Raw genomic sequence first — 26,245 nt, 5'->3', positions numbered from 1 at the left:
TCACATGCACAGAAAGTAACATACTTTCAATTCTTCTGGGATTCTTTTTGATTACAGCCCCGACTTATCTCTATCCAAATTGCTTCAGGGCATTTTCAAAAATTAACAAGGGAAAGAAGTTTACAGCCCTGACACAGTATTGCATTGTTCAATGGAACACCTGTGCTCCTTAATTGTCTGGAATTAACTGGGTTTTGTTTTCACTGGGGTGTATCAGCTGCCCCAGAGGCTGTACCTGAACCTCCACCACGTGGATGGAATCCCAGCATCCCTTAATCTTCTTTGATCCATCTCCAGCTTTCTTAATGAGGATCACCCCAGCAAAGCCATGATCCAGATCCCAGAGGTAGACAGAGGAGACTCCACCTTCAAAATACCTGCAGGATGCAACCCAAAGGCAAGTTAAAAGCAAGCAGGACCCAAGCCAGCATCAGATATTGTTAATAATAATCTTAAATAAGCAGAATTTTAAAGTCCTAATACAGATTTGTTTTTTCTTTCAAGACAGCACACTCTCACAGTTACACACCCAGAAACACAGCAGTTCAAATCACTTCATAATGCAGAGACTTTAATTGCAAAACAACTGCACATGTCTCTGAAGAATAAAGGTCTGGTGAGAACCAGAGCTATTTACAGATTTCTACAGGACTTGAGCAAACAATTCCTCTGATTCCAATTACCTACAACAGCTGGTAAAAGCCCAAGCTACAAAGTGGCCTGAGTAAGGCTTTACTTTACAATCTGGTCTTTTTTCCCCTCCTCTCCCGTGCTATTGGCAAAGGCTGGAAGTTCTTTACAGCAAAGTTCACTAATTAAGACAAAAGGGAACAAGTCAGTAACTTCATGTTGCTGCCTCAAAAGTCTGTGTGAAGCTGACATTGATTTACTGCAAAGGGAGCTGAACTGAAAGCAGGGATCTCAGAAATGCAGAGATGCTGCTGAGGTTTTATAATTCCAGCATCAGGTACGGGGAACAAGAGAAAATAAACCAGAGTGCCTCGACCTCAGGTGTCTTTTGCTGAAAGTACACTCAGAAAACCAACCTAGCACTGGGACCTGTACAGCCCCACTCCCTCTGGGTGACACTGGTGCAGATGGAAAATAATGGTAAAATCATAAAATAATGGTAAGCAACCCATCTGTTGGAAGGAAGGAGTAATTCTGTCTTCTAGAAAACTGGAATTGCAACCCACAGCGTTTTACCCCTTCCATTCTCAAGTCACCAAAGCCATGAGGAGGATGAAGGAAAGAGGAATAAATAAATACTCATTCATGGCACACAACTCTCACGTCTCAGGGGTGACCATGGCACACAAGGATCATGTGAAAGGAGGAGAGGAAACTTCATAAACTTCATCAACACCACGAAATGTGGGTAGTCAGACTTTTCATAGCCTGCAGGAGGGCAAAATCTCTTCATCCAAAGACATGAGGAGCTGCCAGGACTGCCAGGTCCCAGGCAGATTAACCTGTCTGCATCCTGCCTCTGACTGTCACACCCACCTGGGAGTGACCATCATCCTCTTCTGCCAGAAAGGAAATCATCCCTCACCAACATGAAAAAATCATCAAACCTTCCCACCTCTGTGCTTCCCTCCCTGCTAACCTTGGGCCTTCCAGTTGGGAATGGTGCTTACAAGGCAATTTAGTGCAATTTGGAGTTCATGGATTACCCCTAAGCACTGTGGATTAAAGCACACTAACCCCTCCCTTGCCAGCAGTCAGGAGAAAAGACACTGGAAGTGAACTCCAGAGACACTTCCAACCCTTCCAGCACATTCCCTGCACCCACAGCTCAGCTCAGGACCTTGCTTCAGGAGGGCAGAGTCACCAAAGAGCCTCAACTCCCTTTAAGTGCAGACACCCAAGCCTTTACCCAAAGCAATGCTGACCTCAGGAGGGGTAAATCCTTTCCTATAAACTCACCACAGCCTTTTATTTCTAATGGGTGGCTCTGCCTCTCCTTGCCAAGCCCAGCCCAGGCAGTGCAGGACCCACTGTCCTGGGGCACTTGCCAACCACTGATAACACAGCAGTGAAAAAGCAAAGCCCAGCCACACTAAAGCCAGGCTTCCAACAGGCAACTTCGACCTACCAAACCAACAAACACCCTTTTTACATCCCCTGGGGAATTCACAAATGGATTTTGGTTAATGCAGTTAAATTCCAGTCCTGCAGTGAACCTCAGCTCCAACCCAAGCCACCCTTCCTTCAGCAGTGGGAATCAAGAGGCCAGAGAGAAGCAGCTATTGTCCCTTCTCAGAGTCAGACTGCTTTAAAAAAAATATATATAATATCCTTTTTCATCTACAGAATCAGTGAATTGACTCAAAATGAGCTGGCAGTCACTGAGAACATTACAGTGTGCACAGACAGTTTCCCCATTACCCACTTTATGACCTTGCTACGAGCATGAAACATTAATTAAGAGAGGGACCGAAACAAGGTTTTGCGAAATTTATTCTTACCTACTGTACTTTGATCCTAATGACATGAAACAGGAAAAAAATAATTTTTATGTGGTTCACCTTTATGAGATTTTACATAAAGGCTTTTGTGGGTATTTTAAGAATGTGCTAAAATGTTGTCTGAAACCACATAAAGCCATGTGAAGAACCTCCCGCCAGAACCAACAGCGCACACATGGAAACGCTTTCAGTGCCTTTGGAGATCTAATGAATCAAATATAGAATTAATATTGTTTTAAATACCAACATGCAATTTCAATAAAGCTGCTCTGCCACGGCCAGGCCCAGGAACTGGAGGCTGGAACAACAATGCCAGCGACTGAATCCAAGGCACGCCAGGATATCCATTATCCAAAAGCTCCAAAATCCCCTCCTCCTTCATGGGGAGGAAATATATAGAACTGATCACTGCACTGCCTTTCACCTTCAAACAGCACTGAAGTGGGATTTCTGAACCCCAGAAAGTCACAGTTGGATATGAGGGGAACATTCCTGGTTTTTTAAAATAAAAATAAAGAGGTGCCACAGGCTAATTGGTCCATAGTAGAAAACTGGATGATAGATTGGGAGGAATTTAAATTGACATTCGTGGACTTGGATTTGCTGCAGGAGGGCTGGGCTTCCTCCAAGAAACCCCTTCACCATGGACTGAAATGCAGCACATACCAAAATCCAAGCAGGAGAGGAAGCAGCTTGGAAAAGGCCCCAGGAAGGCACGAACTGGGATCTTCTGCTAAAGAACCAGATGGACAAGGCAGAGTCACACACAGCACAGCACTGCAGCTCCTGCACTGAACATCCCTTGCCTCAGTGTCCTGTGTCCCTGTGTCCTCAGTGTCCCTGGCCCTGATCCTCCTGCACAGCTGTGGCTGGAGAAGGCAATCTGTGCTCTTTGGGAGCTGGAGTCACAGAATCCTTGAGGCTGGAAAAGCCCTCTGAGGTCATCAAGCCCAACCATCACCCAGCACCACCGTGTTCAGCACTAACCCACCGCCCCACAGGTTTTCTGAACACTTCCAGGGGTGGTGACTCCACCACTGCCCTGGACATCCTGTTCCAACGCTTCACAACCCTTTCCCTGAATTTTTTTCCTAATATCCAACTGAAATGTCCCCTGGCACAAGCTGGGAGGCCATTTCCTCTCGTCACTGGGAGAAGAGGCCAACCCCCACCTGGCTACACTGCCCTCTCCCAAAGCATCCAAGCCACCAGCAGATGCTTTTGGGATGCTCAGGAGGCCTCAAGTAGGAGGAATTCCTATTGTGGTACCCCAGGAACACCCCAAGGGACAAACCACCCTCAAAGGACAGCTTCAGAGCAAAGCAATCACTGCTCTCTGCCTAAGGACACCCATCAGTCCAGGATGTTCCAATCAAGATCAATCAGGCTTTACCTACAGACAAAACTTTGTTATAAAACAGTGAAAAATCATTTTATGGTTGTCATATCCCTTTAGTAACAAGGAAAACACTGCTAAATGATATCATAGTTGGGTTCAGTTAGAAGGATCATCAAGACCAAGTGACACCCCTGTCCTTGGAAGGACAGCCACTGCTCTATCTCTGGGAAAAGAACTTTTTATAAGGCTGCCCATGAAGGTGAGTAAAAGGCAAAAGGCCCAAAGTAATCATTCATTCTCTTTACAGAATTCAGAACAGCAGTTCACTCAAAATCAATTATAGTTTTAATGTCATGATCAAACACTGAGTTTTTATATCTGTTACTCATCAACCACAGAACTCCTGGAAAAAGCTGTTTTATACAAAAAATGTCACACTTAAGACTGACCTACTTTACAAATGCAGGAATAAAAGAAAATATTTAAGCTAAGAGTGATCCAAAGCTTTATGAAGTGTTTGAAGTTGAAGCGGGTGGAGCCACAGGATGGAAACTTGTCTGAGGAGCCGGAGCTGTACCCATGAAATAGAGGCTGTGGCCAGAACAAAGCTGAGACTTCAAGAGGGATGTGATAGGGGAGGAAATCCCCCAGCTTCCAGCACAGCCCTCAGGGAAGCAGGGCAGATTAATCACTTTGTTTTACCCTGAAGGACAGCCCAGGAAGGCCCCATGACCCTCCTGATAATGTTCCTTTCCTCCAAGCCTCACCAAGAGATCCTGGACACCGTGTGGAGAAAATGACTTTCCACCACACAGCAATAAAAACAAGCTCTGACTTTCAATTACACCTCAGAACCAAATCGCTCATCCATAAAAACATTTGTGATTTTCCAGTAAGTAGCTGAGAGCCAGAGACAAAAAGTCTGTGGTTTATGGCTCTCCCAAGCCCCTGATGCCAAAGCACCAGCACCTGGAACCTCAGCCTGGCTCTGCAAACCTTCCAAAGGCTGGCACAGGGTTTCAAACTGGCTCATTTAAAGCAGCAAAATATATTTTCTTTTATTCCCTAAAGGTCACATAGTTATTTCTTCCAGCTACAGAAGTTCAGCACAGAAAGGCTCCAGCTATTTACATCAACAGACTTCCAAGAAAACTGGCATTTAAAAATCCTACCCCAAAGGAAAATACTGAGCATTCAGCTCACATGTTTTTACAAGAGTGACAATGACTGAAGTCACAGTGTGAGCAGCTGGTGTCTCACAGCAACCCAAAACATTTCCTAAATGCTGAGGTGAGGAAGCACATTCCAACCCTCCTGGGAACAGGAACTGGAGTGCCAAGTGACGAGGCACAACTCCCACCCAGCCCTTCCCCTGTCACCTCCAACCAGCACAGGAATCACACAGAAACATGAAGGAAGTGGCAAATCTGAGCAACCCACCTTTGAGCAAACCTAAAGCATTGCTCAGGTGTTCAACAAATGCCCTGCAACCTCACACCTCAAGGAGGAGGAACAGATTCTTCAAGAGATCAGCTGTCCCTAAATAATTGTTGCCTGCATCCAGCTGTGAGTGATGAGGCTCAGGATTCTTTAATGAGGGGACAGGCTGGAACCAGGAATGAGCAGGATGTGGCACTTCTCCCACTGCTGTGAGTCCAGGGCATTTACAGCTCCTCTCTCCTTCCCTGGCCCCAGGAGCTCCACCTTCCACAATCCCACCCAGAGACTTAAAATGAAGGTACAATGTCTGTGCACAGCCCAGGGGTTTTGCACCCCACTCGATGAACTCAGCCCAAATTCTGCTTGGGGGCTTTGTACAGGTATTTTACAGGAATTCTTTCCAGCATACACAGGTGCAAAAATCCCTGGAGCAAGCATACCAATCCACTTAGGTATGTGTAACTTCAATGCCAGTTGTACTTAAAAGCACACATCTGGACCAGGGCAGGATGACTCAAACTGCTCAGCAGAGTTGTGAAGTGCAGGAACTCTGCAAGGAAGGACAACAGTACCCAAACAATGGGATCCTGAAGGCTAAAAGTCTCCTAGAATTTCCCAGTTGGTGCTTTCTAGCACCTTTCATTATTTAATGAAAAGTGCACTGCTCACGTTTTCCTTCCCATCCAACTGCTCCTGGCAGATGGAAATTAATGACCAAATCCCTTTGGAGAAGTCACCTGGAAACAGCTCCATCAGCCACCTCATGAGCAGGACAAGGGGTCACTCTGGAACATGTCCAAACGAGGGAGTGCCTCATTAACAGCAGGAAGCTCCCCTGCTTCCAAACCCTTCTCCCACGGCCATCCCTGGGCAGCACAGACACTGCTTCAGCCACCCCAGTCTGCCACATTCCACACTCTGCCAGCTGAAATCCAAACATGGACAGCAGGGGAACAAACAGCAGAAATTTTCTGTGTCGTGGTTTAAGTTTGGCAAAATCTTTGGAGGCTGCAGATCTCACGTGCCATCAATTCTGTAAGAGAATTCTGTATCACATCTGCCACAAGAAGGCTGCTGCTGTTTAAGTGACTCTGTCCTCAAGTTCCATCACTAAAGCACTGAACATTTGTGAGGGCATGAGGTAAATGTCTGTCCATACAATACAAAGTATTATTAGAGACAACCAGTTCAAAAATTCAAGCTCACAATAACCTGACAATTTAAAATTTCATCTCCTTTTTGAATGTAAGTCATTTCTTCCTAGGAATTTAAAGCCTTCAGAGAGCAGTGTTTGAGGACAGGGCTGCATCATCAATGCTGACCTCCTAATCCAAGTGTTCAGTTTTTATGTAATTACAGAGAACCGTGGGAACCCAAGGGAAAAACTCCTCCTCCACCCAACATCTCCGATTCAGAAGATAAGAATGCAGTGTGTGCAGAGCTGCTCCAAAATGGAACTCCCAAAGAAAAAAAAATCAGATGAAAAGCAACTGATTTCGTTTTCCAGCATGCCAGTACATTTCATTTTCCCCTCTTTCTAAGAAGACTCTCTAATATTTATCAACAACTTCAATATTAATTCTGCTCTGAGCTGCCCATGGGCACGCTGAGGAGGGGATCCCAACACTGCTCTGTTTTCTACATCCAAATTATTTCCTTGGGAAAACAGCAAGGCTGTAACTGTAAAAGCCCACAGACATGAAAGCAGAGAAAGTCTTGGTGGTTTAGACCTGTCTTAGGAGACTTCATCTCACCCTTATTAGGCTGACCTGAGGCAAGAATCTCCCCTGCTGTCCCAGCCCCTGGTGCACATCCCCAGGCAGCAGAGGGATGCACAGGCAGTTTCCTCAGTGCTGGATGCACAACAAACCCATCTGGATTCAATCTGCAGGGCCCTGACTGTGCAAGCCCCAGGAACTCCCATGCCCAGGAGAAAGGCAGCACAAAGGGCTGCAGCAGTAATGAGGAACAGGGAGCTGATGGCAATAAAGTCACTTCAAAGCTTTCCAGGGGCTCCCAGTTCAGGCAGCCCAGGTTTGCATCTGAGCACAGACACAGGGCTCATAAAGAACTCACAGCTGCAAACCCCTCCCTGAGCTCCAGCCCCATCCAACCTGGCCTTGGACACTCCCAGGGGTTGGGCATCCACAGTTTCCTTCTCTGGGCACCCTGTGCCAGGGCAGGCTGTGCTGAACACCCCCTGGTCACACCTCTTACATCAGTTCTTTACTTGGTGGAATCAGGGCTGCTCCATGCACAAAGCACAGCACTGCTGGTCACAGCTGAATGCAGCAGCTGCTACAAACCCTGTGAGAAGTGCAGAGCAATTTGTGAGCTGGCCTGAGCCCCCCTGAGAGGCTCTTGGGGTCTGTCAGGGGAGGATAACTCAGATAGCACCACAGCAGATCCCTGAAACAGCCACAGCCCAAGGGCAGCACTAACAGAGGTTTCCATTTTTTCTTTTCAGGATAAGTGGACTAAGGCAGTGCTAGAGGTTGTTCAAGCACACAATCCAAAATAAACTAGGAAAAAGGGTAAAAACAGCTAAAGAAAGTTGAACTATCCAGCAGTTTATGGGAACATGCTGAGCACAGATGATGGCACAAAATGAGACATCCCTGAGCCCAGCAAAGCCAGGCTGTTCCACGAGATTAAACAGAGTAATAAAAATATAAAATACACTCAGCCCTGAGCACTCTAAAAATGAAAGGGCAAACTCATCTGTCACTGGGACTTCACTGCTGTACCTGCCCAAACTCTGGCCAGAGGCTCCTCACCCCGCACACTCCTGAGGCACATGGCCCAGGAATTCCTCCTCCAGAGCAGGGAAAGGCACTGGATGCTCAGCTGGCTGCAAAGAACACCTGAGTTCTACCCACACTGCAAAGAGCAGAGCCCTGGGTGCCACCTCAGCACTGCTAACACTATCCAAAACTGGAATAACTATCCTGGACCAGATTCCAATCAAAATTCAATAATAAAAGGATTACACACAACAAAGACATTTCAGAGGTCAATCCTCTCCCAGACCTCTTTCCACTCCTACCAAATTCCTGGTCCAGAGCTCTAATATAACAAACTGAAAATGGATCAACATCAAAACAGAGACAGCAGCAGAAGTTCAAAAGGTTTCATTCTCACTCTGCTGAGGAAATTCAAAATCTTAATCAATACAAACATTTTTCAGGAGCAGAATAATTAAGATGATGTTTTATCTTTTCCTAAAGCTGTTAAAAATCAAAAGACCAATAAATCCAATTTAAGCCACAGAAAAAAGGAGGAATAGCTTTCTAAATGTGTGTCAGTCACTAAACCAGTCCAAAGTTGCCAAAACTCATCCTGTTTGCAGACAGATCAGCAGCATCCTTCCCAGGGGAGGTCTATTTAATCACTTCAGAAATTATTTCTTCCAGACAACAAAGAGCCATTAGATTACTTAATTAAAGGCCTGATTATCTCCAACCCAAAACAAGGGAAGGCAGAATCTAAAATAGAGAGATTTAAACAGCTGCCCTGGTCCTCATTATGCTTTGATTTCAATCAAGCACACACACGTCAAGCAAAGGGCAATAAATTACAACCATGTGTTGGAAGAAATTATCTTCACCATATTGGAAGTGGAAAGGCAAGGCTCTAACTGAGTGGTGTAAGATATTAGACTTCCATCTGGGAATAATAACCTACTGAACACAAACATGCCAGAGCATTAGCTCCAGGCACTGCTGGAGTTAAACCTGGCAGCAGGAGATGGAAATGGAACAGTTGTTTTTTGGGAAAGTGACATGGATTTTGGTAAAACAGATAACCAAGAAATATGCTTGTTGTTTAACACAGAGGACAGAGAGGGAACTGAAACCCGGTGTAATTCCTCTTTAACCCAAATACCTCCAGAAAGGAAAGGTGGGAAACTCCAGAGATACTAAAGGTAGTCTGCACTAAAACAGACACTTCAGGCCAATTCAGCACTGGTTCACAGGCACTGAGGGTTCAGCAGAATTGTTCTCCAGTTTACATGATTTTATTGCATGCAATACTACAAGACTTCCCCAAACTTATTTTCACACTACAGTCACTCAGTGGCCATTAAGCTTTTGGGGATAAAATTGAATTTTAAGGTCCCTAGCAAGCAAATCTGACTGGATTATTGCACACAAACTGTTAACAAACCCAAATCAGGCTGTTTCCCTCCAAACACCCACGACAGCAGGTGCCAGCCCCTTGGGAAATGGCAAATACAATGCAGTGACTCACTGAACGTAGGTGGAGACTTACCACACCTGATGAAAAGAGAAATCTAAAAAGGAAAGGTGTGTGGGCCAAATGGGGCTGACACAAGGAAGAACTGAAGCAATCTCAAGTGCTGGGAGAGGCCTGAGATGAATTCTGTGAGATATCAGCACTTTCTGTGTTCAAGGTAAAAGGGGAGCTGGTCCAGGGGAGGTTGGGACCACATGGGGAGAGCAGAGTGGGATGGAGATGTTCCCAAAAGTGCCCATTTATCTACAGATGCTGGGATGACCAGCAGCAGGGGAGTTTGGAAGCTGAGGAGTGAAGTGAGCCCTGTGCACAGCAACTGCTGAGAGACCTGGGGATCTTCAGCCTGGAGAGAGGAGGCTCTGGGGTGACCTGACTGGGGCCTCCCAGTGCCTGAAGGAGCCAACAGCAAAGATGGACAGAGACTTTGGACGAGAGGGAATGGCTTCCCACTGCCAGAGGGCAGGGAGGGATGGGATATTGGGAAGAAACTCCTCTGTGAGGGTGTCCAGAGAAGCTGTGGCTGCCCCTGGATCCCTGGAAGTGTCCAAGGCCAGGCTGGACAGGGCTTGGAGCAACCTAGGACAGCAGAATCCATCTAGCAAGTGTGGACACAAAGGCACTACTTGCTCTGAAAAACCCAGCAGAAACTCTCATTACAGGAATAAAAAGCCTGAAGAGCCCAGGAAATTCAGGCAGGCTGGATCTGGTGTGTTCCCTGTGAGTGCTGTGATTAATTTTGCATTCACTGTTACCTCTCTCTCATAAAACAGCAGCTGTGGTTACAGAGGCAGCTCAGGAACATTCTCTGCCCCACAGAGGGACAGAAGAGCCTCTTAAGGGACTGCTGGTGAGGAGGTGATGTGTCAGATTTGAGGCTTCTCCCTCAGCACCATTTTCATCCTCTTCATCTGCAGCCACTGCACTTAAACTGGCATTTTTATAGAATTTGTAATGTGAAGTATCAATTAGCCTGGTGTCCCCTGTGAAGGATCTGTGTGGGCAGGCAACCTCACCAGAGTGAGCAGAAACAGTGAAAGCCTCTGCAAGTCAACTCAAAATGTAGATTTTCTGCACACTGCCTACAGACTGATCCCTGCTCCTGGAGGGTGAACCTGGAATAGATCTCCCCATCTAACAGTAACCAGAATTTCCACAGAAGATACACTCCTGAGGGCTGCCAGCATGCTCAGCTCTCTGATTAACCCATCAGGGAGCCTGAAGTATCTCCCAGTGTTGGGAAAGCTCTGCTGTGCCTGGCTCTGGAGTTGGGAAGGATGCTGGATCCTGGCCCAGGATGCTCCCTGCAGGAGCTGCCAGAGCAGTGACACTGCCAGGACAGTGACCCCTCCATGGACCCTGCCTGGCCCAGCCCCACTGCTGGCCCTACAGGCACTCCAGGGTCAGCTGCCAGCTCCAGCAGCATGGAGTGACTGCCTGCCACCCATGGAGTGACATCCCTGCACTGCCACTGCCACTGCCACTGCCAGCCCTCTGTAGCCATGATACTTGCTGAAAAATCCCTTTGCCAGGATTTTCCTCTTGAGAAGCTGAGAGGCCTCAGGAACAAAATGCAAACAATGATTATTATTAAATGCTGCTGTGGGATGCAACAGGTGGATCTGGGATTGGTCTCATGTGGTTGTTTCTAATTAATGGCCAATCCCAGTCCAGCTGTCCAGACTGTCTGGTCAGTCACAAGATTTTATTATCATTCCATTCTTTTCCTTTCAAGCCTTCTGATGAAATCCTTTCTTCTATTCTTTTACTATTGTTTCAATATATCATTTTCTTTTAACATAATATATATAATAAAATAATAAATCATCCTTCTGAAACATGGAGTCAAGATTCTCATCTTGTCCCTGGGACCCCTGTGAACACCAGCACAGCCCTGCCCAGGCAGTGCCATCCCTGCCAGTGCCACCTCCCAGCACAGCCCTGCCCAGGCAGTGCCATCCCTGCCAGTGCCACCTCCCAGCACAGCCCTGCCCAGGCAGTGCCATCCCTGCCAGTGCCACCTCCCAGCACAGCCCTGCCCAGGCAGTGCCATCCCTGCCAGTGCCACCCTCCCAGCACAGCCCTGCCCAGGCAGCTCCAGCAGCTGCTCCATGAGGAATTGCTGCAGCCATTCCCAACCCAAGGTGTTGGCAAGAGCAGCACTGAGAGAAGCTGGCATTTGTTGCCACCTCTGAATTTCCACCCTCTGATCTCCAAGTAAAAATTAAGCTTCTGCTGTCAAAACACAAAAATCCAATTGTCTTGTTCAGAAAACTGCAAAGCCCAACTGCAGGGCCCAGCAAACAAAAGCCTGTTTCTCTCCACACGTCTGTTACAAATCCTGATTTTAAGCACAACAAACCCTTCAGACACTGAGGTTAAGTTTCTTTAACTTTGCAAATTCTTTCCACAAATGCCACAATTTTTTTACACCACTCAGCCAAACATTAAGCCACCCCTGTCCTCTTTTCCTCCTCCACTTTTGGGATCACAACATGTACTGAAGTGTTCTGTGCTGGCACCTGTGCCCATAGTCTGACCTGTCCTCCTGGCTGTGATCCCTCCTGGGTCTCCTCTGACCATTCCTGCCTGTAAAACCTGCACTGACAAACAGAAAGATGGAATTTGGAACAAGCTCACCTTTCCCTTCCACACAATACATGCAGACTGTTATATAAAGGTACTGCTGTACCCCACGCTGAGCAGGGCTCAGCAGATTCACCTCAGTCAGAAACCTGCCCTGTGCTTTCCTTTCAGCCACTTCCAGCTGTTTAAAGAAGTTATTGTATCCAGCCATGACTTTATGGTCATCTGAGCAGAGAGGGATTTAAAAAGACAACCTTGGTTCCATAAACCTCCTCATTTTTGTCTCAGGGTATTAAAAATCTTATTGGTCCTGCTGTGTTCTGCATCTGGGGAGTAACTGCAAATCTGGCTTTGCTGAATATGCAAAATTCCTTTCTTCCAGTCAGTTCAGATCCCAATAACAACTGTTACTGACAAGAGAAGTTGGAGAGCTATGAAAATAATGCATGAAAAGAAGGAAACATTTGATACCTGTAACAGAAGTGTGATGTTTAACACATTTGGACAGGCTGCCTTTACACAGAGCCACAGAACCCAGCAAGAAAAGTTCCTTTTAATGTGCTTCTGTAACATGCTGAACTACATCTAAGGCTGTGTTTTATCTCCCTTTTCAGGCAACATGAAGCAGCAATGATGCTTGTTCACTTTTTTCATGGGCTTTAGGCACCTCCCTAAGAAAGTGTCCCAGTAAAGGACACACTGGTTTATTTTACTTTCCAACACTCACTTGCTGTGCAGTTTTAGCACCACTTTCCACCCCAGCATTGCTTAGGAGACCACAGAGCCCACAGCTGAACCTGATCACATCCCAAGGATGTGGAGGTTAAGTTCAGTGCAGGACCAGCACAGCCCCAATTTACAGAAAAATTGTTCAACTGGTAACTCACCCAGACAGCTTCCTCTTGCTGCTTTAAAAAACCACTGCCTAATCTACATTGATCTCACATGTGCTCTGTTAATTCCTTTGTTTCACACCTCTTTCATAAGACAGGGCCTGAAACAAGCATCCTGCAGCAGAAGCACATCAATCCCTGCCTAACTTCAGTGCCTGTCCTTTCACTGGGAGATGTGAGAGTTGCTGCTGCACATAGAGATTTTTTAAGAGTACAGCCTTGAGGGAATGGAAAATGCAGATGGTTTAAGCCAGAACTTAGAGATCAAAGAGAAGCCAGGTCATGCCAGGACAGAGACAGCATCAATCTGTTCAAGGGGGAAGGAGGTGGGAAAGCACCTCAGTATCTGCCTTTGGCACCCGCTGACAGATTGGATCATGTCTGGCATCACAAACCCAGCGCTGCCTCCCCCCAGCCTGCCCCAGGGGACACAGACAGACAGACAGACAGGGCTCAGAGGGTAGGACTGACATACAAGTCTCTGTACTGGTCAAAGGCATTGTTGGCTTCCACCTCCAGCTTGCGCAGGCGAGCCGAGGGCATGGCACCGTCCTCCAGGGGAGGGTCGTACTTGTTGCTCCACGGTGACCTGCAGGGAGACAAGGAAAGGGACAGTCACACCAGGGGACAGGAAAAACAGACAACAGTGTCTTGGGCTGGAAAGGGGGCTGTGTACTCCGTTCCTATCTGTGGAGCAGTTATCTTCTGCTCATTGGGCAGTTTTCTTTATCTCTCCCACACCCAATCCTCCCCCCAGCAGATCTCTGCTGTCCATGGCCAGTGAGTGTCCCTGCAGGGCTGAGCAAATTCCATCATCCCATGGGGAGATGCTCTGCCCAGGGGAGGAGCTGAGCATTCCTACCTGGATACAATCTGAGGGTTGGGACAGCACAGCAGCCTTTGCCCACTGCATTCCCAGAGGAGCAGCTTTCTCCTGCCCTGCATTCCCAGAGGAGCAGCTTTCTCCTGCCCTGCATTCCCAGAGGGAGAGCAGGCCCATCTCCAGCAGCCCTGGAGGAAAACTCCCCCCTTGTGCAGGATCCTGCTGCAGCAGAGCCACAGCTGGCACTGCAGGAGGGCTGAGCCCCCGTGGGATGTGACTGTGCCACCCCCTGGGATGGGGCTGTGCCCCCACCCTGGGACTGTGCCACCCCCATGGGATGGGGCTGTGCCACCCCCTGGGATGGGACTGTGCCACCACCCTGGGATGGGGCTGTGCCACCATGGGATGGGACTGTGCCACCACCCTGGGATGGGATGGGGCTGTGCCACCCCTGGGATGGGGCTGTGCCACCACCCTGGGATGGGACTGTGCCACCACCATGTGATGGGACTGTGCCACCACCCTGGGATGGGACTGTGCCACCAACAGCCTGACCCATGGGATGTCAGGTGCTATTTTGATTCTATCAATAGTTTTTTTTTCCCTTTGTACTATTACATTTGTATTTTTAATTTTCCTACTCCCATATATTTGCCTGAGTGCCTTTTAATTTCAAAATTAAAATAATTTGGAGGGAGAGGGTTTACATTTCCCATTTCAGGAGAGGCTCCTGCCTTCCTTAGCAGACACCTGACTTTTCAAACCCAGACAAGGAGACAGAGCCTGCTCATGGCCCCGAGGCTGCCAGAGCTCCCAGGAGCATCTGGACAACCCTCCCAGGGATTGTTGGGGTGTCTGTGCAGGGCCAGGAGTCAGCCTGGATGGTCTCTGGGGGTCCTTTCCAGCTCAGGATATTCCATGGCTCTGAAAGGTTTAATATTGGTGGGTCTGAGCTCATCCACAGATGCTGAATTGCCACAAAACCCCAAAAGGTGCCCAGAGCAATCTACCTGGTAGAATTGCACTCTCCACAGCCACTTCAAACACTGGCAAAAAGGGGACACTGAGCCCTCAAAACTCACCTGGGGGCTATTCCCTGGCTTCAGGTTTTCTATATTAAAAAAATCTCTTGGGTTTCAATCTGTTCCTTCTTATATAGTCAACAACAAGGCTTCAGCTGTTGAACATTAAATATTAAAAACTGTTTTCATGCAAATACAAATCGATTGTGTAGTTTATTTGGGATCTGACAGTATTTGAGCCAAACACTGCTGGCTATGATTAAGGTCCACATTTTCCTCCACTACTCTGCTCTGAAATAAACTCTACCTTTAGCATAACATTAGGAAACCCTTTGAACAGTTTGAAGGATTTAACAGGGTTTGTAAAGCTGCAGGTTTTACTACAATTTCTGCAGGTGTGGAAGAGATTTTTGTGTTCTTAATGAAAGATTTGGTATTAAAAGATTAATGGAACCCTTTGCCCATCTGTTTGAGGCTTTTATAACTCCCATTCTGGAAACCTGCATTTTGCTTTTCATTTCCCCTTGGAGTAACCATCTTACACATATCACTGCTGGCTCAAAGAAAAGCACCTCTACCCTTTCTCTCCCCTTTCCCCACTTCCTTTTCCCAGCCCCTGGCTGCAGCACCAGGTCCCAGTGCTGGCCACAGGGAAAGGTTTTTTTCTTTGTCACTCATTTCTCAGAAAGGCAGCGAGCTCTGACACCTGTGTGATGCAAAGCACAAAGCCCAGCCTCTGCTTTGCTCCCACAACTCCTGCTGAACACACCTGACAGGAAAGGTGACACCAGGAAAAGTGGGGTTGTTGTGTCACATCCACCCAAGTGATGTTTTCAGCTCATGGTTCTCATCTCAGGGCTGTGTCCAGTTCTGGGCACTCACCACAAGGACATGGAGGGGCTGGAGCGTGTCCAGGGAAGGGAATGGAGGTGGGGAAGGGGCTGGAGCCCCAGGAGAGGCTGAGGGAGCTGGGAAGGGGCTCAGCCTGGAGCAAAGGAGGCTCAGGGGGGCCCTTGTGGCTCTGCACAGCTCCTGACAGGAGGGGACAGCCGGGGGGGTCAGGCTGTGCTCCCAGGGAACAGGGACAGGAGGAGAGGGAACGGCCTCAGGCTGGGCCAGGGGAGCTCAGGGTGGACACCAGCAGGAATTTCTGCATGGAAAGGGTGTCAAGCATTAGAAGGGGCTGCCCAGGGAGGTTTGGAGTCCCCATCCCTGGAGGTGTCCAGGGAAGACCTGGACATTGCACTCAGTGCTCTGGGCTGGGGACAAGGTGGGGACTGGTAAAGTTTGGGCTCAATGGTTTTGGAGAGTTTTTCCAAGCTCAGTAATTCTGAGGTTTGGTGATTTTAAACAGCTGCTTTAAAATGTGGTTGCTCTGGAGAAGAGTCAGCAGCCACAGGATCCCAGCTGGGTCAGGCTGGAAGGGCCCACAGGGGCTCTATCTGGTGCCACCTCCCTGTTGCAGCAGGGCCAGCCCAGGGCACAGGACTGAGTGCAGATGGCTCTGGAGCATCCCCAGGGAGGGACACTCACAGCCTCTCTGGGCAATGTGTGCAAAGTTCTTCCTCCTCATGCTCAGGTGGAGCTCCCTGGGACCAGTCCCTGCCCATTGCTCTGGTGTCACTGCTGGGTCCCAGGGAGCAGAGCCCTGCTCAGAGCCCTCCCTGCACACAGGGACACTCAGGGATGAGGTCCCTTCTCAGCTCTTTCTTCGCTTCTTTACCTAAAATCTCTGAAATCTGGGACAGATTCCCATAACCCCCCCTGGTGCTACCCTGGTGCTCCCAGGTGGCTCAGCTGCTGCAGAGGGTGAGCAGGGACCTCCTGCAGAACCACTGGGAGATGCTCCAAGTGCAAACACCAAACTCTTCCCCTGGCTCAATGCCCCTGGCATTGAGGGGCAGCCAGAACAGACCCTTCCAGCCAGCAGCTTGTGGCATTTTCATCCCTTTCCAGCTGGAGCCAGCAGCAGCTTTACCAACAAAAAAAACCTCCTAACACAGCCCAGTATTTTTTATTTTTGTGGAAATGCACTCACAACACATTTAAACACTTAACTGGAGGCTATTTGAAGAAAGACAGATGGACAAGCACTTAAATTTCAAAAGTCAGACCTCTAATTTCCCCAAAAGAGAATGGTTTGTGTTTCAGCTAACAGGTTTCAGTGTTGTTGGCCCCAAATTCCCCATAAGGATTCCATTTAACAGAGTGATCAAACACACTCCGAGTGGAAATGTATGGACAAAGTCAGGGACCTTGAAGTCTAATATTAAAAAATAAAATTAATAAAAGCTCTGCCTTCACAATGTGGATTCCATGACTGTTTGATATCGTTCACAAACCTCTGTTATTCCAGGAGCACTCACAGAAGTACCTGTGAGACTCCCACAAGCAGGATTTAATAATATAAAGAAAATAAAAATTATCTATTTATGAAGATCCAAGGAGACTCCAAAATCCACCTTTTAGTCTGATCCACCTTCGACATGGAGCAAACCAAGTCTGTCTAAACATAAGGAAAGAGTGAACTGTGATGTGCCAAGCATTAGGATATTCACTTCCCACAGCAGCTTTTTTTCCAGGCAAATTCCCAGTCAAATTGCAAAGCCACTGGAAAAAGCCAGCCCTATAAAACTGGAATCCCAGTGAGAAAGTCTGAGCGAGCTCAGCTGACCAGGGAATGCTTGGAAATACTTGGATTTTAGCAAGACCTCTTCCTGAGCAAGACCTTCCTGCTAAAAGAAATGCAATTAGCAACCTGTCCAATAGAAGGAAAGGTGTTTAGCTTGGAGTGTGCAGGAATTGGGGGTGCAGCACGTGGCAGGCAGGGAATAAAATTCCCTGGGACTTCTAATCGAGCGTGTGGCTCTGGAAAATGGCTGTGGAAATATCAAAAGCTTTTAAAAGCCCAGTGAACTCCTCCTAGATCTTGGCCTAATTGATTAAATTAGTGTAAGAGGCACTTCCCAGTAACAACTGCAGGTTTTATGAGGTACGAAGCAGTGTCTGGACACAGGCACAGAATGGGATTAACATGCACAGGGCGCTGCTGCTGGGGTTTCAAAGGCTTCTGCTGTGTGCTAAGGAAAGAATTTACTTCATGAATCAGAGCTGGGACCAATCAATTCCAGAAGGAAGAATCACTTCAATCCAGAATGCCTGAATCAAAAGCCTTAGGAGCAGGATTCTTTCCTGCCAGCAATTAACACATGGTGCCCGTTCTAGAGGAACAAATGAAAGAGCTTTTCTGAAACCTCATTACTTAATAAGTCCCGAAAATTTCAAAGTGATTTCAAAAACCAAATTCCTCCTGCTTCCTTGTAGCTATTTAATACCTTCTCAGAAAGAGATGGAGCAAATTTCAGAGGCAAGAGTGACACTGACCTTAGAGGAAGGGCTGTCATGTGCCCTAATTAAACACAGGGGTTTTTAATGATTGCACGATATCCCATTACTGTCCAACCAGTGCCTTTTCCAGCTCCCTGTGTGACTGATGTCCACATCAGCAGCCTAAGCAGGATGCAAAGGGGCTGCAAGAAACATCATCACTTCAGGGAGAAAACATCTCTTGAAAGATCCACAAGAAATTCAGGATTTAATCCCCCCCTCCTGCATCTGCCAGAGGGGCTGCAGCTGTGTGGGTACATCTCATGGGGAGCAGAAGCTCTGAGCTCCTATTTTATCTGCTAGTTCAGAACTGATTAAATCAAAGTTGCTGCTAACGTGGATCTAACCAGCTGGGGCACACAAAATTAACACAAAATGCTTTTACAGAAGGCACCAGGCTCTTCTGTGGAAGGTTGGAGTAGTCTCTAAATAAGAGATTAGTGCCCTAAAGAATGGCAGTGCCACTCCACTGTCACTGTAGGACACAAAACAACACAGGCACACACCGCTGCTCTCAAGGTGAAGAGCAAAAAAAGGAAGTTTATTTTCTGACTCCAACATTTATAGTTTTCTAAAAGTGACAGTGGATTGGAGGGTGACAGTGCCACCTCTCCAATGACACTGAACAAACCAACAGTCTATCAAAGTTCTCCTCCTCCATAAAAGAATGCAAAACAATGAGTTATTTACAGAATGTGTGTGAGAAAGTTCTCTACAATAATGTCAACATCAGGAGGCTTAGAAAATCTTAAAAAATCAGGGTGACACTCCACCTTTGAGTCCTGCTCACTTGCTGGCCCCCTGCAATAGGTTATATTTTAAATAACTCATTAGGGTTTACTCAGCCACAATCCAGAGGCACTGTCAAACTCTGCATCCACTCTCATTCTCCATCTCTTGTTGCTAGGACAAAATGTATCTCAGCATGTTCTCTGTGTAAATCATCCACACACATGTGCTTCACATTAGAGAGGGACCTTCCCTGCAACTCAAAGCAACTGAACCAATTCATCTCAAATCCTCTGCAAGTTCACCTGCTTCTGCAGTGATGCCTGAGCCAAATAAAAAAAGATTTGTTAAAAAATGTTTTCTGAAACTCCACTTTGAAACATAATTCTTGAAACATTCTGGCCAGATGAATGTAAAACCCTACATCAAATCTACACAGAGCAAAGTGAGATTCTTCCTGGAGATAATTCCAAGCACTAAAATGTAAATTATGAAAGGAGAGACAAGTGGAAGCCTGAGAATCATCCCCAGGAGCAGCAGGATGGCTGAGCTGGTAATTCAGGGCAGGAGATGAGTGGGGTCCTTACCTCACAGCCCAGCACCCTTTGTTAAGGGAAAGAATAAAATTGCTGCAGGAGTCACAAAGGTTTCTGGACTGTAAACTCATGATTCTTATACTAAATATCTGGAACTATGCCACTGCCACTACAGCCATTAAGGACAGTCAGGAAAGACTGTGAGAAAGGGAAGAGATGATTTTAACATAAATGAAAAACTTCATCCTAATGGTAAGGTAGAGGAAAACACATTAAAAGAGAGACTGTGCTCAATGTGGCAGCCAAACCACTGAAACCTGATTGTACCATTCCAGTATTACAGCCCCTCCTGCTTCAAAATTAATTATAATTATACACAGCTTATAGGGTTTAAATATTTCCACTGGTTTTGTCTCCAGTCCTCAGAATATAACATCTATTTTGGTAGAGAGGGATTCCTTTTCTTTGGTAAAAACTTGGGCCAAGATTTTCAAACTAATGACACTGAGTCCAAAGTCAGTCAATTCCTTGTAAAATACTGAGTGGAAGAGCCTTTCCCAGCTGGCAAATCCACCCTGTTTTGTAGAAGCTGAAGATGATTTTGTTTAAACCCACAACTTGCATCATCTCTTTTCTGTCATTATCCATTCCAGAGATTTTATAACTTTGCAATGGTCTAATTTCCTATCAAAGCCATTTCTGCTGGAGAATTGACCTCAATACAGAAAACAAAGAGAAATACATCAGTCACCCCCTTTAGCACGGTAACAACAGCACATTTTGGGCTGTAAATCTTTAAATTACTGATATTTTTTTGGCTGAAAATAAAGAGGGAGAAGGGCCTGCAAGCCCTGCCCATGGATGTCAGTTTGAGAGCAGCAGGCAGCCCCAGCTCTGGCTGGGAACTCACCTGTAGGAGTCCCCATCTCTGTTGTAGTCACACAATAGATAATCCTTCCCCACCACCTTGTCTCGTGCAATCTTCAAGGGCTGATCCACAGAGGAGAGGAGATCTTCACACAGGGTGGGGACCTGCAGGGGGAGAGGCAACAGGGAGGGGAGAGAGGGCAGCACGTTAAGGTTGGAAGGCACTGGCACCCCCAAGAACAGATTTTGTTATTAACAGCCCACATCTGTCCCAGAGCCAAAACTCTTCAAGAAATCACTTCCAGCACACCCCTGTGCTCCCACCTGCAGTAATTTCAGGTTTCATTACCAAAGCACTGGTGTGGCCCTGCACACCTCAACACAGACACACTCCACGTTCCCTCTGTGCCAAGGCAGCCAGGGCAGCAACTGTCCAGGGCTGGTGGATAAAGGTAAATATTTAAATATTTACAGAGCAGTGGGAATGGGGGAGCTGCTGAAGGAATCCCCCATCCATGCCCTGGAGTGAGCTTTCCTAAGCTCCCACTCTGGGTCAAGCTCAGAGCAGTTTCCAGTAGTCAAGCATGACCAGGCTGGCTGAGAGGAATAAACACGTGTGTGTGCACATGTCAAATCCAACACACCTCCTGCAGCCTGCACAGCCCCCAGGGATCCAGGACCCAGCTGCCTCCCTGCCCTGCATGTGCACAAAGACAAGCTGTGATGTCCTGCAGGGAGGGACATGAGGCTCCCTGTCCCTGCACACTTCAGGTCACGTTCAGCCCTGTACCCCAAGCCAGCCCAGGCACCACCAGCAATCAGCCCTGCAGCTGCTGGCACCAAACCACCAGGGCATGTGTGCTTCCTGCTGCAACACAGTCCAGATTTCACTGCCACAGAAATGGACTGAGGCAAAAAGTCCTTTCCCAGCAACACAACAGGACCCCAGCACAACTGGGAAGTTCTTGATCAGATTGGTAGCAATGTGCTAATAAAACAAGAAAGAAATAAGCAGTGTGGAATCTCTTCTACATATCCCTCTGCATCACAGAGATGAAAACCTGACTGAGACATGAGGACAAAAGGCAATCAAGGGCAAAATTAATCATGGAGTGATGAATTCACAACTCATAAGAAATGAAAAGGGGAGGGAGGGAGGAATAAAGAAAACATGGAAATGTGCTTTCTTCTCTTCAAGCCATTGATTCAGTGAATGGATTAGCACCATTTCAAAGGAAAGAAGCCTGGAGGAGAAAAAACAAATTTGGAGTGCAACAGCCCCGAAATTATTTTAATGCACTAGACAGGACAGAAGAGACCAAACTGCCTGGAACAAAAACATTACTAATCCCAAGTACAAGTACACACAGAGGATGACAGTCAGAGTGAGCAGGGACACACATAAACCAATGTCACTATGAAAGACCAAAAAAACCCACCAACCTAAATGGAAATGACAAAACAAACTGTGGCTGCCTCATCCCTGGAAGTGTCCAAGGTCAGGCTGGATCAACCAACTTTGGAGCAGCCTGGGAGAGTTGAAGGTGTCCCTGCCCATGGCAGGGGTGGCACTGGATGGGCTTTAAGATCCCTCCAAACCAAACCATCCCATGGCTCTAAGATGAGACCACCAAGTGATGCAACACCTGACCCACACAATCAATCCTTAAACACACAGAATATCAGAGGCAAACCAAGACATGGTTGGTAAAGTGCTGAAAAAGCTGAAATATTCATCTGAGTGTTTTTATTTTGGTCTCTATAGACTGTAATAACATGGCCATGAGTGAGAACTGCAGAGCCCAGACCAAGAGCAGGGCAGTTCAGGGGCTCACCCAGCTCGGGGCTCTCATGGGAGCTCCTCCTTTGGTACCTGCAGGCCTGGCTGAGGAGGCCTCAAAACCTCAACACATTCCTGGGGAAACACAAGTGGACAAGCAGCAGCAGCTTTTAGGGAAATTCTCCCTTTTCCTGAGATCAGGCAACCCAAATACTTCCCAGGGCTGATCCAAACCAGCAGTGTGGTGGCACAAGGCAGGTGAAATGATCTGTGTCTGTGAGCACACCTGGTTCCCCTCTGTTCCTTCCCCCTCTTCCCCATTAACTATTCATTTTGGACTGACTCTTCAGGCTGACAGCAAATCTGCCTGCCTGGCCTGCAGAGAGAGCCCAGCCAGCCCAGCCCTGGAGCTGCATGCAGAGGTGACCAGAGGAACACATCCCTCGGCCAGCAGCCCCGAGCACAGGGACGTGCCCAGAACAGACTCCTGGCTCTGACCTGCCTTGGGATGAGCAGCAGTGATGAAAACAGACCTGGGGGGAAGTGGCTTTTCCCCAGCCTCTGTTTCCACTCTGGTTCTTTGGGCACAGCTCACACTACACGTGTGGCAAGGCAGCAGGAGATGCCTCGCTGTGTGCTCCTCCAAGCCCAAAAATCCTCACAAGCAACTCCAAGCCGAGGCTGAGCTGATTCCCCTGCAGAAAAGCTGAATTTACAACCCTCATAAAAAACCCCTCACAAGTAACTTTTAGATTTAAGTTTCTTTTAAGAACAGCACATGCCTGGTGTGGGGTTTCTGCAGGGCTCAGGGCACAATCCCATATTGACTAGAAGGAACTTGTAACCCATTGTTTTTTTAAGATGCAATCTACTGAACTGAACTGATCTGTGGATGATTTGGTAACAAATATTCCTGAGCAGGGTCTCTTTCCCAGTTTCTGAGGGCTGTGGTTATTCCTACAGCCATAACAGTGACTGCATTCTATCACACACTTACTAGAATATAATACTGCACTGTATTATGACCCTGCACTGTAAAACAAGCTGTATATCCCATCTCCTTGGTACAGACACTCCACAGGACTTCACACAATCTATTCTTTTCCCTTGCTTGTCTTTCAGAATAAAACAGAAGAAAACCCTCTCATCTTGTTTGGAAATATTAGAAAATTTTGACAGTATTTATAAAAAGAACAGATATTCCAACTAATGGAACTATTAGTCTAATTCAAATTATTGGAAAAGCACCCAAGTGTGGTACAGTTACCCCAAGAATGTTATTTTTATACCAATTATTACATCAACTGCACTTCCTAAGAATGAATTCACAATTTATGCACACTGCCTTTACTCTTCTACTCTTGAAAATTGCTTACAAGGCAAAGGCAGCAATTTGAACAAGGTAATTTGCAGCTTTAAACACTTCAGATTTATGTTCATGAGACAATGATTCCTTCTGATTTTAGGTCCTTTGGATTCTTTTCCATGTCAGGTGTTGAATCTTACTAAAACATTTAAATTACTGTTGTGCACATTCAGACTCTTGCAGGATTCAGTTTATCTTCTAATCCCAGCAAAGGCAACTCTGCTTGGAAGGCAACTGATGCTCTGAGTTTTCAAGCTCAAACAGTGGATTTGTGTTGGTAATTTTTCTTGTTAAGGCTGTTCTGTGTTAACTGAAGAGCCAAAACTCAGGTACCTGAGCACTTATCTACAGCACTCATGACATGTGGAATTTTGACTTCAATTTAGAAATACAAGAATTGAGCCACTCCTCAGGGCAAACTGAAACACCAAAGCAGTGATTCGGTTCCATTCATCACTGCACTACAAATAAATGTCACTGTGCTGCAAACACTGCAGGATGAGGTTCTTTTATAAGCAAAGACTGGGCTCCCACCTTTGTTGTGACACAATCTTTTCCCACTCTAAGCACTGCCAGGTCACATGCAGAACACAATCTGCACCTTGTATCTCCAGCTAAAGGCCAGCAGCAATGTCACCTGGCCCTAGGGCAGCCTTGTTCCCCAGATCAGCTCTCAGCCATCTCTTCTGGTGGCTCTGGCTACTCAGGAAGTGAGACCACCCTCACTGTAAATTGAAAGAAAAAAAGGAGGAGATCTGGGGCTCAGCCTGGAAGAACAGCAGCATCATTCAGAAGGAACAGGGCACAGTGTTTGGGGGATATTTTTTTCCAAGGAGATACACAAAGGATGTGTAGTGCAGGGGAAAGAAAACCTGAATGAGAAAGTGAGGGAAACGTGTCGAACAAGGATCCTGTTGTCCTGTGAAACCAAATTCTCCAGCAGAGCTGCCCAGGTATGTGGACAGTGTTTTAATTAAGGCAACTGCTCTGCTATCAAGACAAATAATCACTTGTGCCAAAGTGGAAACCATACCCTTTTTGGAGTAGCTAAGCTCAGTCATTCCTTCTGGACTCACTTCTTGGTTCAAGGAGCTCATTAGCAATTAAACAATTGCTTCTGCATTATTTTTAAAAGTATTTTTAAACAATATCTAAAAACAAATTCATTCAGGAAAGAGGAGTAGTACCTCAGTTCTCCATGTCTAACACAGCCACCATCCTTGCTTTGACCACACTGAATTGCATCAAATTCTGCACTTCACACACTCAGGACAGCCAGTATTTTGGCTGAGTCCACTCCAGTTGAGCACACCCAGGTGGCTGCTTTCTTCTGCAGCCTTGATTGAAAGGTACCACATCTACCACTGAAACAGGAACATTCCTGGTGTACCACTCCTAAGAAAGAATCTTTTTCCATGTTTATTCAGAGGTCAGAGTTACTGACCTCCACAGGAACCTTACACACTGGAAAACTCTGCTAAATGCAGCAAAATTAAAGATTATACATTTTTTCCTTAAAGAAGCTGAAGGAACAAGGGGGAATGGTTTCACACTGAAATAGATTAAGTTTACTTTGGAAATTAGAATGAAATTCTTCCCTGTGAGGGTGGGCAGGCCCTGGCACAGGGTGCCCAGAGCAGCTGTGGCTGCCCCTGGATCCCTGGCAGTGCCCAGGGCCAGGCTGGGCAGGGCTGGGAGCACCTGGGACCGTGGGAGGGGTCCCTGCCATGGTAGGGGGGACACTGGGTGATCTTTAAGGACCCTTCCAACCCAAACATTTCTACAATTCTGGGAAGATGAGGCAAACTTCAATTAGCTAAGGAGTCATTCAGATCCATCTGTTTTGAATCTGCAAGGTGCAGGTGTCTGAACCTGCAGGTATCTGAACATGCCTGTGAGGAGAGCAGTTTTTAACTGAAAGCCCCATCCCACCAGGATGGTGAGTATTTTTATCACTTGTGAATTTTAACTTTAAAGGAAGACAGAAGAGCTGCTCATGTGGTTGGGGAAACCACTCAAACACAGAAGAGCCCATGGAAGCTCCCTGAGCCTCTCACAAAATGACCCTCCTGGCACACCTCCAGCTCAGATCCTTCATGTAATAAAGCATTACTCTGATGTTTCAGAGTCCTTGCACAGCCCCAGAATTTCCTGTTCTGCAGAAGGCAGGCATAGCCTAGTGAATGCTGTGGAAGCTCAAGAAGGAAGCCTGGCTCCACTCATCCTGGGCCTAAAGCCATCAGTGAAGTCACTCCCACAAATCCACACAGTGCTAAACCTTAATTGGATCCATCACAGGTCCAAAGGCCACACAATCATCAAGCTTTGTTTATGAAATAACACTTAAATGGACTTTTGTGTTCAGACAAGATATAATTGATACTGGAAACAGCTCAGTGTTATTCATGTACTCGCACTGAACTCCAGCACTGCAAGAACTGGCAAAACCAAAATTAAACCAAGTGAGCTTTTCTGGAAAAAAAATGTTAACAAGGCTGCAAATCCAGGTTTGTCCAGCTAACTGTGTCATAGCAGACATGTCACATTAATTACAGAATGTTTTAATTCAGCTCAAGGAACTGCATTTAAAAAGGTGAGAACCATTCATAAAACAGGATCCTTGGCTTTCTTCCTGTGCCTTGCAGGATAAAACTGGGCTTTTGCTGGATTCCCCTTCTGAAACAAAAGGCAGCCATCTGGCAGGCACAGCCAGAGTGCCCTGGGCTGTGCCTGTGACCTGCAGGTGAAGGCT

At 46.9% G+C, this 26,245-nt stretch overlaps 1 protein-coding gene across 2 annotated transcripts in view; it reads right to left on the bottom strand.

Moving 5' to 3' along the window:
* Positions 1-26,245, bottom strand: part of CAPZB (capping actin protein of muscle Z-line subunit beta) — a 60,144-nt gene that overhangs the window by 13,499 nt on the left and 20,400 nt on the right. For both annotated transcript variants that reach the window (XM_084220013.1, XM_084220014.1), the window contains exons 3-5: positions 20,391-20,512; positions 13,459-13,572; positions 236-377 (exon numbers count right to left, since the gene is read on the bottom strand). In XM_084220013.1, coding sequence (XP_084076139.1) covers positions 236-377; positions 13,459-13,572; positions 20,391-20,512 — 378 coding nt within the window. The remainder of the gene's footprint in view (positions 1-235; positions 378-13,458; positions 13,573-20,390; positions 20,513-26,245) is intronic.

The sequence above is a fragment of the Fringilla coelebs genome (genome assembly GCF_963513975.1).
Source record: "Fringilla coelebs genome assembly, chromosome: 22".
In the NCBI taxonomy this organism is placed as follows: domain Eukaryota; kingdom Metazoa; phylum Chordata; class Aves; order Passeriformes; family Fringillidae; genus Fringilla; species Fringilla coelebs.
This window is presented reverse-complemented; position numbering and strand designations above follow the sequence as displayed.